Raw genomic sequence first — 16322 nt, forward strand, 5'->3', positions numbered from 1 at the left:
TTAACCTAACTCCCATGCACATACAAAAATATCTAGCTTGAGTTAAGTGGTGCTTTAAACTCTAGCTAGTTGGACTCTGTGCTGAATCAGCCACAGACAGTGGTTTTGTGCTGACCTCCCCTAGTTTACCTCATGGTAAAACTAAAGTGCCTTATCTTCACTGTGTCTTTACCTTGGATAGCTCATGTGTTTTAGCTTCCCTGGGGTAAAAATATACCTTTTCTTACCAGTGAAGACGGGGACTTAGTCATTTTACTCTGCAACTTCTCTTTTTCACACTATATCTCAGGATCAGCGAAGATATAGAGCAAGGGTGGCCACATCGCGGCTTGCAAACCACATGCAGCTCTTTTTCAGTTAGTGCGGCTTGCGGAGCTGGCCCCCTCCCTCCCATTCTCTGCCTACCAGGCTGGGGGTGGGGAGTTTGGGGCCTCTGCCCTGCAGTGGGGCTTGGGGCTTCTGCCCAGAAGGGAGGGAGGGTGCCTGCTGGGGCTTGGGACTTCAGCCCCTAGACCCAACAGGCGTCCCCCTCAACCCCACAGGGCTGAAGTCTCTAGACCTGGCAGGCACCTCCTCAAGGGCTGAAGCCCTGAACCCCGGCAGGTGCTCCCCTGACCCCCACAGGGCAGAAGCCCTTAGTCCTAGCAGGCACGTCCAGCTCTCAAACTTCTGAAGATTATCGCATGCAGCGTGGAACGTCAATAAGTTTGGCCACCCCGATATAGAGCCTAGTCCTGTAAAGTCTTACACCCAAGTAATCCTTTGAATGAGACTGGATTTGTAGAACTGGGTTTTATGCTTTAAGATTACTTTTACAAGCAGGATTTGCACTTAGGGTTTGTAGGATTATGTTATGACATTTTAATACACACAGTTAAATAATTATCCGTCTACTGAGTAAGCAGACAATATGATGGTACATTATACTGACACTAGCTGGGACATCTCATCAGTAGGCATCTGCAGTTATGTTTATTTTCTTACCTCCTGTGTGCCTGCTTCTGGGTTGGTCATTGCAATCACTGAGAAATCCCCATATCGGTCTCCATTGGCATCGATGGATACCTGCCCTGCAATGCCTAGAGAATGGCATGTAAGGAATTAGAAAATTAATTAGTTAAAATGTTGGACTCTTCCAAGGAAAACAAAAATATGAATGGACAGATTTTTACAGACTGATACTTGACAGGAAATCTCATCAGTCTCACAGCACTTTTATTGGCATTCCAGAAGAAATTGTAATTTCATCTCAGCGTCTGCATTCCGAAATGCTTAACATTTCTCCTTTTGAAATATAAAGTATGTGAGCCTGTTTGGGGAATATGTGAAAAAAAATGTAATCCAGAAACTCAGAGCACTGGAATAAAAATAAAAATGCATTTCATGCAAGTTAATTTACATAAGGCCTTGTCCTGAAATAGATAACAAAGCCCAAGTGAAAACACACATGCTCATGTGAAGCTGGGAACTAATGAAACAGAGACCAAGGCCAGAGTCAGCAGCTCCAACATGTGGTACACCTGTGGAGTTGGTTTATTGCTGTTCTCACTGGATATGATATGGGGGGATATAGCTGCTTTACTGTGAGATAAATCCTGCCCTCACTTAAATTCCATAGTCTTCACTGGGGCTGAAAAATTTGATCCTGAAAGGGCGGTGTTAATCTTACAGGCTCCAGTTCAGTAAAGTACTTCCTGCACATACTTAAGTCCCACTGTCAAGCTTAAATGTATGTTTAAGTGCTTTGCAGAATTGGGGCCTTGTTTCCTTTCTTCTCTATGTTACATGTAGAGATCAAGGGAATTATTAAACATTCACTGAAGTCAATGAGACCCTTCCCATGGAATTCAATAGTGCTGAATTATGCACCCCCCTACCCAAGAATATACTGTGTGGGTTTGACAGACCCACAGCTCATATAGACTTAAATCAGAGTTTGCGGTAATCAGCCCTTTTTAAGGTCAAGGCTCTATACAAATTTCTATACATGAAATTGGGTTCAATTCCTATCTTTTCAATATTTCTGGTTACAACTTTGAGAAAGACACATTCAACACTTGTCGTCAGTTTCTCAAGTCCTCAGCATGGCACCTGCCCTCAGTGACTAATCTCCAGTGAAACGTAGGGTCAGTTTATCCATTGGTGTAAACTGATGTAGCTCTACTGAAGACCAGGGTTCCATTCCAGTTTACACCCCCAAGGCTCTGGCTCAGAATGTATACAATAACAGCTGAATGCATTTCTGTCAAAGACACTGTAGAACTTTGTGAATACACACTCATGACTGGGAAACTGTGTGCCAAATCCTGAAATTCTTAATGAGTTTTTAATTCAGGTTTAACTCACAGAACAACTCCACTAAAGTCACTGGGCCTGATTCTTCTCTTACCCCAGTGTTACAGCAATTTGCCTTCACTGATTTCAGTGGAGTTACCCCTGAGTTATAGCGGTATAAGTGTAAGCAGAGTCAGGATGAGCTCTAGCCTGACATCTGCTGGTGAATTGTGGTGAGTTGTGGAAAAGAACTTCAGGGGCTGGTCTTGTTGGCATAGGCACACCCACCCCACCTGGTATGAACCCACAGCCGCCCAAATGGTCACTTTGGCTGCTGTGGGATCCCCAGTTTCTTTGTTATTGGGGCAGGAAGACTAAAATGTTGTTACCCTGATTATGTGAATCAAGGCCAGTGGAACTGTTATATGACAGAGGGACTCACCATCAACTAAGTAGCACTCGTTAGACAAGGGACATGGGTTCCAAAACCCAATGAATTGAGAGAGAGGTGCTGGGGACAGGTATTTGTACTTGATGGACTGGGCCCCACTTTGAGAGCCTGAAATTGCACCAATTGCACCTCCTCTTCCTCCTGTCTTCACTGTTGAATAGCAGAGCTAATTTTGATCCCATTAAGAATCTAGCTACAGCCTGCTGTGATGAATTCATTTTGGGCCAATGGTGCACCAGCACTGGGGCTCCCCTATTAAGAGCTGAAATCACTAAAGAGCTAAAATTACTAAGAGCTGAAATCACTGAGTGCTGTGTTAACTACTGGGGGAGCCTGAAGATATATTGCTAAGCGGCTGGCAGAGCAGAGCAGTTTTGTGGGACGGTTGATGCAGCCCATGGGACGGTGAGCGGAGCTGAGTAGAGAAGTTTGTGGGACGGTTGGAGCGGCCAACGGGACAGCGAGTGGAGTGAAGTGGGGCGAAGCGGGGCAAAGCAGAGCAGTTTGTGGGATGGCTGGTGGAGTGGAGCAGCTCGTGGTGAAGGCTGCAGCAGAACCCCACGGAGAGGCGGGGCAGTCACCCTCGGACCACGTAAGGTGCCCCTTAACACCCTGCGTGCCCCTTCCCCCTCCCCATTTTCACCCAGGCTGGGGGGTAAAACTGCAAATAAACTTTTGAACTCTGGGGCTGCACTGACCAGGGACAGAGACATTTGGGTTGTTGGACTTTTGGGTAATTTTTGGGTTGCTGGACTCAAGAGACTTTTGGGGTATTGGACTTTTGGGACTTTGGGGTGATCTTTTGGGTTGTTGGACTTAAGACCCCGAGGGGGAAAGGATACTGCCAAACTTACTTGGGGGTGGGTCTTTTGCTCATGATTTGTGTTATGAATCCTGTTTGTGGTGTTTCCCCAACATAATGCTGCATTATTTCCCTCCTTTATTAAAAGGATTTTGCTACACTCAGACTCTGTGCTTGCGAGAGGGGAAGTATTGCCTCCTAGAGGCACCCGGGGGGTGGTACATAATTGTCCCAAGTCACTGGGTGGGGGTTGGAGCCGGTTTTGCATTGCGTTATTGAAACAGAACCCCTAGATACTGAACCCGGCCCTTGTTGCTGCCAACTCAGACGGGCAGAAGGGTTACATAAGCAAGACCAGAATCAGGCCCACTAGGTGTTTTCCCTGACTCAGCAAAAAAGTGAGCAAGGATGTCACGATTTGACCCTGGAGAATGACTGAATTTAGCAATTTTGCAGATTTACGCCCTTACTGAGTAGTCCTACTGAAATCAGGGGATGTTCTTGTGGAGTAAGGTGCTATTCACCGTGAATAAAGCTGGCAGAATCAGGCTAACGGTCAACAAACCCAATAATAAAACAGGAAAATGCAACACATAGTGCACTGTGATCGGTTATTTTCTCAGCTTTCCTGTAGTTTAATGATTATGGATAATACCTCCCAGCATACTAGTACATGTAATGTGGCAGAGTTTGTGAAAACAATGGAATCTTAAGAACACAAGACTTCTCTCCAGTGCCAATTCTTTGCTGAGGGGCGGGCAGAGAACAGGGCAAGAACAAGGCAAAGGGCACAGTTAGCAAGAGCTGAAATCACTTCTATTGTAGCTCTTCTTCAGTCAGGGGATGAAGACCATGGGCCTGGGTCTCTGCTGCACTGTGCAAAGTGAAAACAGATCAGAATGGTAGCCCTTGACACCCATGCCACTGAGATGATTACGCAAGGTGCAGGGTAGTGGAGAATCAGGTCCAAAGGTGCAATTACAAACCAGGAGAGAGACTTCAGCTACTCAGTACCAGAACGTAAATTTTTCTCAACAAACCTAATCTTCCCAAATGCTCAATGAGCCAAAATGCCTCACCTTTGCTCTTTTCCTATTAAAATGGAATGACCTCAGGAAAGATTAATCCAAGTTTAATCATAGGCTACTGAGTATTAACCAAACTGTTTACAACCAAATGGCTGCCTGTAGATGTAATGGTAAGGTAGCCAAACAATCACAAATTTGTGTTACTATACCGGACTGAAGGATTAAAGAGTGAGCACAGCCAAATGACAATAGCAACACTCAGAGGCCACTACCAACTTGTCTGGCATGGCAAGGCTGGCTCCCAGAACTGAAAGGAAGTGTTTACTAGAACAGGAAGCTTAGTGACTCTGGAAGCCAAGACCATCTGGCCTGAAGTCATTACTAGAGCTATTCAAAACTTGGAAATTCTGAAATTTTCTTTCATTCTGAATTGTAATGAAAAGTTGAAAATTTCCTGCAGAACAAACATTTTTGAAAATTTGATCTGGAAATACTGAAACAACTTCATTGAAGTGCTTTGTTTTGACTTGATAAACTATCAAAACATTAATTTTTTGTAATTTTTTTTTAAATCAGCATTTTCTAATGGAAAACTGTTTCACTGGAGAATTTTTGACCAGTTCTAGTCCCTATCCCTCTCCTGAAGCATTCATGCTGCCATTGACTGGCTCTCCCCTGCCCCACCTGTGCAGAGGGGAGGATGTGTATGAATGTTTCTTTAGCAGCTATTAATATCCAACAGGATTCCTGACTGGACACCCATCTGATGTGGAGTGGAATGTACCATGGAGAAAAGGTGCCCAGGCAATTAGAAATCTAAATGGCAGCTACTATGTTTTCAATGATCTGTGTGCAAAATTTTAGGGGCAATACAAGGCCCCATCCTGCAATGGACTCTGCATGGATGGTCTCCTGGCTCCCGCACAGAGCCCCACTGATCATGGTAGGGCTCCCCACAAGGGCAGGAGTCCGCTTGCATGGTTCTCCTTGTAGGATTGGCTCCTAAGAGGCCAGGTTGAAGACCACTTTCAACATCAGCCCTATAATTAATAAATATTTGCTCAGCAGAGTATTGGGATAGTGAGGAGTTGGGGGGCGGGGGTCTTTACCTTGCAGTCTTATGCTCCTGACAGCTCAGCGTTAAGCCTGAATTTTCAAAATAGCTGTGATAAGAGAGAGGTTGCTCAGCAACAAAGAACTGGTTTTTACCGGTGAGGAAAGAGAACATTATTTTCTCTTGGCTGGTTTTATGAGTAAAGCAGCTTAGGACACTATTGTGTAGCCTGGCAGTCCCACTGTTTGGAGCACATATCTCTCTAAGAAATGTGCAAGGACGCACCTTGGCATGTTCTTGGAGGACTCTAGCATAGGATATAAGATGGCCATTTTGGGCGGATTCTCTGTTCAGAGAGGTTGCTGTAAAAGGAATCTCATGACAGAGGGGAATCCCCTGGGTGTAAAGTGCTGTGGGGTGCCATGATTTGGAGGGGATGGAGTCCGTTATACAGCGCTGTAACTGATCCTGACCTAATGCAGTGGTGCCTGTGGGGCTACTTTAGCTGCATAATTCAGAGAAGTCACCAGGCTCTTTTAAATTCACTGGGGATCATATTAGCTTCTGGTGAACCCAGGACCAGGGGAACAGAAAGGTGGCTTAGAGCCACCTGCCCCTTCACTTCTCCTCAACTCTGCCCAGTGTATACTCATGGCAGCTGAGAATCTGGCCCATTATGTCTTTCATAGCTGTTATATTTCTGAGTTAATTGTTGGTTTCTCATGTAAGGGAAATATTTTCTTTCTCAAGTACTTCCACTGGAAATCAAACACTGAAAGATTAATGTAAGAAATGACATGTGGGTCTGGTGATGTGTCACTGCTCTGTTTCTTTACTGAGGCCCATACTCTGCAAAAACTTAAGCACATGCATAACTACATCAACGGGGGGGACTACACACATGTTTAAAGTTACGCATCTGCTGAAGTCTCTGTAGACTCAGGGCCTAAGGGATTAGGCCCAGAAATCCACAGTCCTGTTTGGTTACTGTATCTGAGATAACAAACAAAGCTCTTAAAAGGAAGGGAAGAAAAACCTTCCAATGGTCAAAACAGCATCAACGACAAAGGAAAAAATTGGCACCCGTGTGCTTTTATCAAATCCAGCTTGTTAAGATAAAAACGCTAAATGGAAAAAAGCTCAAGAGGTAGTAGATGCACATGAAGTAAGACACGCTGCTGTAATCTTTTAAAAAACAAAGGAGCCTGAGAAAGTTATTGGCATTTCTTTACAACCCTAATGAGGGTCATTAAGTTATTAGGAGTTCCTTTGAACAGAATAATACCTAAAGGGACGTTATGAAAAATGTTCAAAGTGGTGAATTATTTGATCTTTAAAAACGCTGGGTGTATATTTGAAGAGCACATATTCTGACTACTTTTTAACCTCTTGTGTCCTGGTCCTCAAGTGGCACACACAGTAATAGCCTGAGTTGTAATGACACTGATACAATCCAGTATTCCAACTAGCAGATACCTACCTTCATATGTCCTGTTCCGTGTCTGATGAACAATTTTATCCCCATCCTTCTTGCTAAAACCATATTTTAGGACTTCACGCAAAGCCAGAGCATAGAGGAGAATGGCATCATGGAATCCTTCCACAAACATGTTACTCTAAGAACAAGACGACAACATTCATATTTAAGCCATCTATGAAAAAATATTTATCTTTACAAAGGCTCAAACCCTGGATCAGGGAGACCAGGCTTGGCCCAAACTGATTAATATTAGGGAACTTCTACAGAATAATCAAAAGAACCCATTTTCTGGTTCTGAATCTTTGTTTCAAAGAAAAACAGAGAACTTTGCAACATTTAATGGAAAACCACTAATTGATTTTTTTTTTTTACTCTGCAACTCTGGCATTCAAATGGTGCTTCATTATCACATCTAAACAGTGATACAGAGAAAAAACTCACTGTACCACAGTTCATGTGCCAATCTGCGTATAAACTGTGCAGCTGTTCCTTGGAGATGCTGAGTACTTTCTATAAGGTGCTGAGCACCCTCATCCTCATTAGCCCGAGGGCCCTCATCATCTTGCAGGACTATTCTTACATCATCTTCTGTATTCAGGCCAAATTCTGCAGCCCTTGGCTGGGTAGCGTTTACACCCATAGTTCATAGGCTTACTAGACTAGTATAACTGGATCAATAGTTTAATGCAGACATGCGCCTGTTCCAAAACCCCAGGAGAGCACATCTGGTTAATTGTCTGTTTTACACAGCACACTTCACTGGATATGAAAATATCCTCTCCCCATTATGTTTATGGCGAGAGGAAGTTTTTCTAACTTTGCTGACAGATTTGTTTGTTTAATGATTACTCCCCTCCATTTCTGCTGATTCTGGATCTTGCTCAACGGACCATCTCTCCACTAGCAAATGAACAACAGAGCAAGCTGTTTACTCTGTACTATGTAACGTTCTCTAGAGTTGCCAGAAAACTGGTTTCCCATCTTTTACGTCTGTTTCAGTAAATGGCATGAGCTAAATGAAATGTCATTTTCCAGTATAAATCCAAAAAGTAAATACGGTATTGTAAACCAGCACTGCCCTTCAGTGAGAGCAAATGTGATTTCACATTAGACCTACACTTACACTGATCTCCAGAACACTTATGAACAGAGCAGTGCAAAAGTTGGTAGGTTTGGTTCACATTAGGGTGGCAAATTTAAAATAAGTCTTTTTGGGTGCTATATCTGAAATTTTTTTTCCCCCAAGTTTTGGGTTCAAACTGAAAATTCAAACTCAGTTGAAGCCAGCCAAGTTTGCCTGATGTGAGGTTAAAACCTAGACAAAAGAGTGGGTGGCAACGTTCAGTGCTGGATCCAAACTTTCTCAAAATTCAGGGAGGTTGGAGCTGGGGATTTTGGTTCAGCGCCCTGTAGGGAGAGGGACCACATATGAACTCACATTTGGGTTCATTTTCCCCCAAAATCTGGAGTGTTCAGTTCTGAGGTTTTAGTTCAGGCCTATTTCAAGATGAAACAACGTGAAGTATACAGTTTTCATATGGATTCTAAACTAAAGCATGAATTCCTACCTGGCACCACTGGAGAAGGAAGGGGTTTTCTGAAAACCTTCCCCCAAAAGCTGGAAAAAGTTCACACAAGGTTGATCCTCAACTAACATTTCTGCCAAACCCACTGAACCTGAAAGGATTTGGGCCTGATCCTGGCTCCCACTGAAGTCAATGAGAGTGTTGCCATTGACTTCAATAGGATCAGGCTCCAAACTATCAACTAAACCCAAACCTGAGTCAATTTAGCTTGCTTTCCTGGAAGTGATATGCAATGCATGGCAGTTACTTTATGCACCTGATTAAGAAATGATAAAAAAAGAAGACAAGAGTGTGCGGTGGCATTGGAACAATTTGTATAATGGGGGGTGCTGAAAGACATTGAACAAAACTGTAAACCCTGTATATGATGGAAACCACTTCAAGCCAGGGGGTGCACCAGCACCCGTAGTTCCAGCACCCCTGAGAATGTGTATGCATACCGGTTTCAGAGTGGTAGCCATGTTAGTCTGTATCAGCAAAAACAATGAGGAGTCCTTGTGGCACCTTAGAGACTAACACATTTATTTAGGCATAAACTTTCGTGGGCTAAAAACCACTTCATCAGATGCATGGAGTGAAAAATACAGTAAGCAGTATATATATTACAGCACATGAAAATATGGGAGTAGCCGTACCAAGTGTGGGGTCAGTGCTAACAAGACCAATTCAATTAAAGTGGAAGTTGCCTATTTCAATGGCTGACAAGAAGAGGTGAATATTAACAGAGGGAAAATTACCTTTGTAGTGCTAATGAGGCCAATGCAATCAACGTGGATGTCACCCATTCCCAACAGTTGACAAGAACGTGTGAGTATCAGCAGAGGGAAAATTACTTTTTGTAGTGACCCAGCCACTCCCAGTCTTTATTCAGGCCTAATATGATGGTGTCCAGTTTGCAAATTAATTCCAGTTCTGCAGTATACCATTAATTAATTCCAGTTCTGCAGTATACCATTAAGTCAATGTCATGGAGCAGAAATGCTATGCCCAGCAGCCTCACCAACAAGAATTTGACTTCTAATATGTGCCCCTTTTAGGAGAGGACCATGTGTGCACCCCTGTGTCTGACTAGCTCTGCTGGCCAGTGTGAGCTGTGTAGTCATAGCTATACCTCTTGATAGCTCCCTGCACAAGAGCGTCCTGGGGCTAGCCTCTGCATGGGTATAGCACACTGGAGGGTACAAGGAGACAACCATGTGCACTCATGCCAGGAGCAAATTCAATCTGCAGTCTGGCCCCCAATTTTTTTGCTCAATATAAACCAAAAAAATGTAACAATGGAAAGAAACAGCTAGTGAAAGGAAGATGACTTTGAGCTAAGTGGGATCACTTGTGTGAGTCAGTGTTCACCAATGTGAATAAAGTTTGCACCATGTAGCCCTACTCTCCCCTCTCTCTCTCAGTATATCTTATCCTATAGGTGCCTGAATCTTAGATTGCAGGGACTGCCTTTATGTTTCTGTTCTTCAGAAAGCAACAGTGCTTAGAAAATGACTACATAATAATAAATAACACCACCACCAACTGATGCAGTGAATTACATTAGGAGCCTGGATTCAAATATGGATCCCATTGTAAGGCAATACGGCTTAAACTGTATACGTGTTCCTCTTCTGTAAGCAATTGCTCACATCTCAAAACCACAACACAGCTGGGCTTGGTGCACAATAATTCACAGTGAATTATCTTTTCAGCCACAAGGAAGGTGGTCCCATTCACTCACAGTTTAGTTATATTGGAAAAGTCCCTGCCTGGGCTGCAACTAGCTAATGAGTAAGCAAAGATTTCACTTCATTGTGGGTCTCTTCTTGACATTTCTGGTGCCCCGCCCCCCTAAATATACTACTGTTTAGAAACAATATTTAGTTTACCATTAATTTCATTGCTTTTGAACAACTCAAAATCCAGACAAATAAAGTGCTGTTAAACCTCTCATAGCTGTAGCTGGACATATACAATGCCAAAAGATAACAACATGTAGCCAGTTAAGTAAATAGCTGTTACATAGATAATAAAGAATTACATAGTCGATTGGCTGTGTTAAGATAATCAAGCTCCTTGTTATGTAACTACACAGAAGACATTCTTTCCTCCTTAAGCCAGCTGTCTGCAATAAGCATAGTTCCTCCTGACTCTGAAGTTCATAGAATCAAAGTTAAAATTTCTCTGACATCTTAATTGGGGCTGCAGATGTTTCTAATTCTCACCTGTGCTTCATTTAAAAAGATCTGCCAAACGTTTAGAAAAAGAAGCCAGTGCCACAGAAGGCGCAAACAGTTCATGTGAATGAACCTCAGAAAAATGAAATGCAAAGGTTAAAAGGAAGCCACAGCCTAAAGATCAGGGAGACAAAAACTATTTCTACCTTGAGAGACAGCAGACTCTCTCCAGCAGCTGTCTGCGTGGAACTGTAGGATCTGTGTGCGGAAAAGCTCACGCTTTGGCAGTCTCTCTTTATATGGATGTTGGAGGGCTTAGTTTTTCATGTCTTTTTTTTAACAAACAAACAAAAGACAGAGTTGGGCGACTCAATAAATCCTGGCCCCACTGAAGTCAATGGGAGTTTTGCCATTGACTTCAATGATGCCAGGATTTCTCAACTGGATTTTGGACCATGATTTCTAGTTTCATTAGGCTCCTGCCCTAACTCCTTATACACCAGCTGTTTGATGGTTCCTATCTTTTCTTGGTACTCCCCTCATGTCTATTCTACCAGCTGGTTTTAGCATGAGACCTGTCTTATTCTAAAACATGCTCTTTTACTGTAGCAGCTTCTGTTGCAAGTGCTCTTCTGTATGTGACATGAACACAGCTGGCTTTTCATTCCCAGTGCCCACTAAGAACACTTATAGGGTACCTTTTCATCACACTGGGCTTAATCCAAACAGCCTGAGTTCCTGAAAGCAGTCAGTCTTAAGGTACTGAAGATTAATAGTTTTAGTAATGTCTGCTTTAGGCCTGGCAAACCTAACACTGGAAATTCTGCTGGTTTCATGTTTTCCAGTTAAAAAAAATAATTCCCCCAATTTCTAGAGGAAGAGGCACCCCAAACTATGTAGTGCCTTGTGCATTGGTTAGCCCTCACATTAGTCACCAGGGGCGGCTCTAGCCATTTTGCCGCCCCAAGCACGGTGGCACGCCGTGGGGGCGCTCTGCCGGTCGCCGGTCCCACGGCTCCGGTGGACCTCCCGCAGACGTGCCTGCGGGAGGTCCACCGGAGCCGCCTGCCGCCCCAAGCACGCGCTTGGCGTGCTGGGGCCTGGAGCCACCCCTGTTAGTCACATAGCATTTTCAAGCACAAATCCTTAAAAAGGAATATGGGATGTTATAAAGCACTTACAGTCTACCTGCCTGTCCTCCTGCTGCACCATCTGGAAATCCCTATTGCTGTGATATATTTTTTTCTTTTTCACAATAAGGGTGTCACAGGCATGTGTAACAAAGAGCCCTCTTAGGCTGTACCTCTCTAACAGTTGCACTGTTGCAGCTGAAAGGTATACTGCAAAGTAGAGGACATAGCGGTAAGATGAACATTAATTCATTATTTTGCTATTTAATGACTTTGAGATAATTTCACAGAGTGTCCTGAAGGAAATTCTGTTCCTGTTATTGGGTACCATTCCATTTGTCTTTGATAACACTCATCCAGTTTCACTTTGTAACTCTACAGCTGTAACTAGAACTGTTGTTTTTTTTTGTGGGGTGGGACTCTGTAAATACAAAATAATTTTAATATACCATCTGTCATACTAGGCACACTAGTTATGGCTAAGAAAGCACTTTCTTACATATCCCCTATTTTCAAACACATAACTCTTTGAAGCAAAGACCATATGATCCAAAATATCTCATGGTAGTTCTTAGCCCACACATGAATTGCTTTGGAAAGTTTGATATCATTCTCTTTGGCAATGTTTGAGGTATCTGTACATGCAATAGTTTTTATTTTTTTCTTAAATAACAGCAGCCAAGATATTTAAAAAGACTAGTGATTTTCAGGAGCCCAACTTTAAATACTTTAAAGTGGCCTCATTTTCAGATAGTGGGTCCTCATCAGTTTAAGCCCCTTTATAGTGTCTCAAATTGTGCGTCCGAAACTTGAGGCACTCCAAAATCACTAATCTCTTTTGAAAATATTGGTCATTGGTACCTAAAAAATGGCAATTTAGAATTATATTGAACTTTATAGAGCAATGTGTGAATTTCTTGTGTTTATTCAGATGTTAGACCGTCCAATAGTAAAAGCAAAATTCACTAGCAAAAATAACACACCCTCCCCTCTCCGTAAGAAGAAAATACATCACTGTAGAAAGGGGTAGAAAGTGATGGAATAAATGGACATTCAATTAAATTTATCCAGTGGGGAATACTATACTTCTGAGGAGTTCTTTGTAGGATACTTAAAGGCAAAATCCGGGTCTCCGTAGTAACTAATTGTGCAGTTCAGCAGTAGACTGTACTCAAAGAAGAGCCCCAAATTTTATTAAAGCTTTTATAAGATCCTCTAATCTTGTAGGTAATAAAGAATTCTGCTAGCTAAGATTTAAAAGTTAGAAGCACTGAAGAATATTGGGCACACTATTTTCTGCTAGTTTTTCAACTAACAAGTGAAAGAGAGACGCTCCCATCCAAACACTGTATATATGCAGGCAAGATGGGTCTATCTTAATCTTGGCTGCTCCAGATTCTCTCTGTGCCCCACCAACATGTGGCTTGGATGACCTGAGTGATCAGCAGAAAAGGCTGCCAGATTTGCTGCGCCCCTTTGGTGACAGTCATAAAGGGAGGCGGAGAACCTTCCTGCTCAGACTTCTTCACCACCAACTTCAGATTACATATCCATTGTAGGGTGCAGTGCACCCTATGTGTGAGATCCAAAAATGTGCAAAATATGGTCTAGTTGCATAGCCAAAGGTCGTAGTCAAATAAATGCACATTCTTCCTTTCATTTTGCCATCTTTGCCCTCTATTCCCCATCTTTCTGCCCTTTGTAGTCATGTTTCATTATAAAAAATAATCCTCCAAGGAAATTAAATGCAAAAACTATATCAGTGCTACACTATGGTTGTGATTTTTACATGCTCAAAAGTCAGGCACTTCAAAGTTATGGATCCCCCAAACAGCTATAGTGTGACCACACTGTACATATATACATTAACGTTAACAGCATGTAGAGCAATACAAAATGTTACTTATGTGGAAGACTGCCAAGTTACAGCTACTGGGGACCCATAACTCTCCATATCCTGATTGCTCTATGTATAGCAAAGTGTTTTGCATTTAGAATTGCCGAATACTGAGCCTCCCTATTATATATTAAAGCCATGGAGCATTTTAGTGATGGAGAAGGGTCTAAGCATCAGCCTCATTCGAGCTATGTGAAATGGCTAATATTTTCAAACTCGAGTGCCTAATGTATGGACAAAGACTATGACTATGAACTAACTAATCAATTCATGCTACAGGAGTTAACAGGGAAGTGTCCATTAAAAGAGAGCTGAGTTCCAGCTTCAGATCTGGATTAAGTGTGTTCAGAAAAAAGCACTGGGATTCAGTCTTAAAGCTGTCACTAATATTTTGTGTCTTGGTCCTGTCTAAGTTGGCAACACGGCCAGTTGCCTAAACCTGCATGTCCACTGGGATACTGCACGTTCAGTGGGATACTGGAAAGCCTGAGGGCAACACAGCAGTTGGAATAGGAGGAACAGCCTCCAAGCAGTTAATGGGACTTGTGTGTTTAAATCCACACATGCTGAAAATATACCCCATTCTCTCAGGCAACAAGACTGCTTCCCTAATGGAGCTGGAGCTTAGTGGTTCAAAGAAACAGGAACAAAAGCAGCCCCTGCTAAGGGAAAGAGGAAAAAAATAATAATAGAAAAACATGTCTAGTGCAGAAAAGGCCATTTCCTTAATATTCAGTTTACCTTTGAAAAAGAACATAGTGCATGGCATTATGGATGTAACTAAGGGCAGCATTTAGCCCACTGTGAGTTGAAAGAATGAAATACAGAAATAAATTGGCATCTACCCAAGCACTCACTTGTTTACTAGATCAGAACTAGGCAATGGCTTTCTAAAGGATAAACAGCGTTCCAAGCCTCACTAGATGTTATGGTGTTTTGTTATGTAGTGACTTAGGGCTGCATCCTGCAACTTTTACTCAGGTGAGTTGTACCCACTGAAGTCACTAGGGCTGCTCACCTGAGCAAGCTTGCAGGATGAGGTCCTTAGAGGCTGTATAGAACAGTGAAAGATAGTACAGTGGTATAGAAACATTCATTCATGCACAGGCCTGCCTAAAGCAATTCCGGGCTGCAGGGATGTCCCTAGCGGGGGATGCGGGGCCCACTGCGGAAGTGACGAATACGTCACTTCTGGGACTGACTCCGTCACTTCCGGCACCGACAGCGCTGGGCTGGCCAATCACTCCTGCCTGCAGGGCCTGGAGCAGTCGCCACCTCGCACGTGCCTAGGAGCCCTGCAGGCCCTTTTAAATCACCCAGACCCCTGTGCAATTACCCCCTTTTTACCCCCCTGGTCAGCGGGCCTGTTCATGCACAGTTTTATGTTTTTCATCATTGATGAAACATCCACTTTATATTTCACACTGAGCAAAGCTGTATCTGTGAATGGTAATAAAAGGCATCCTATATGGTGTGTGTAGCTTGATTACTCCTCTCCAGAATTAAAGCTCATACTGTAGATTAAAACATTTATTGTAACATGTCAGACTTGTCAGAGAAACAAAGCCCAGATCATTAATACAGCAAACTCTTAAGGCGCAGCATTCTTTTAACCCTCAGAGGGATGGCTTGTTTTTGGCCATGGGGGTGGGGAGGAGAGGAAATCGCCTCTTCTCTCTCCCTCCCTTTACTACTATTTGTATTGTAGTAACACTTAGAAACCCCAGTGATGGATCAGAGTACCATTGTGCAAGGCACTGTTCGCATACATAATGAAAAGATGGATACAAGAACCAGAAGGGAGAGCTCATGGCAACAGTGAGACAACTAAGATGTAGTAAGCAGAGGTCACAGCAAAGCAGCTGCCTAGGCATTGTGGCAGAGATGTTTTAAAACAAGATCCCTGCTCTTAGTGCCACTCCAATATTCAGCAACTCCCTCACAACAACAGAAAAGAAAATAATCTGCCTTTTGGTGTTCACCTTCATTCTCCCTGGAGGAGGTGAAGTCAAATGGAAGGGAAGGGTGGCCCAGTGTTTACTCCACTAGTCTGGGAGGCCCAGGGTCAATCATTTGCTCTGCTACAGGCTTCCTGTCTCTCCGTGCCTCAGTTTCCTATCTGTAAAATGCAGCTAAGAGCATGTCCTTACTTCACAGGGGTGCTGTGGGAATAAGTATATTAAAGATTGTGATATGCTCCAATACTATGTTAATTGGGGGATGTACAAATATCGTAGAGAAGTGCTTCTAGTTCCACCTTGAACATCTTTCTATATAAATGGAATTTCGAAAAGCAGCTCTCCCAGAAAGGGAAGGCTACCCACAATTTCCATTCCTGGGCACATCACATGCCCAACCTTCTCCAGGCACAGTTGGAACAAGACATTTTCTCCAGCGTAAGCAAAAGTGATTTCTGCTCCACTATATATCACTGAGTAGTACTGAATAGCACTCTAAACAC

General features: G+C 43.1%; 1 protein-coding gene across 11 annotated transcripts in view; it reads right to left on the bottom strand.

The window, feature by feature from the left end:
* Positions 1–16322, bottom strand: part of NPR3 (natriuretic peptide receptor 3) — a 57136-nt gene that overhangs the window by 11588 nt on the left and 29226 nt on the right. For 5 of the 11 annotated variants that reach the window (XM_039543800.1, XM_039543801.1, XM_039543804.1 and 2 more), the window contains 2 exons: positions 7090–7225; positions 985–1079 (listed from right to left, as the gene is read on the bottom strand). In XM_039543800.1, the coding sequence (XP_039399734.1) occupies positions 985–1079; positions 7090–7225 (231 nt within the window). Of the gene's footprint in view, positions 1–984; positions 1080–7089; positions 7226–16322 lie in introns of those variants that run through there. The other 6 variants (XM_039543810.1, XM_039543807.1, XM_039543805.1 and 3 more) reach the window with 3 other exon arrangements.

The sequence above is a fragment of the Mauremys reevesii genome, linkage group 6, assembly GCF_016161935.1.
Source record: "Mauremys reevesii isolate NIE-2019 linkage group 6, ASM1616193v1, whole genome shotgun sequence".
NCBI classification, from domain to species: Eukaryota; Metazoa; Chordata; order Testudines; family Geoemydidae; genus Mauremys; species Mauremys reevesii.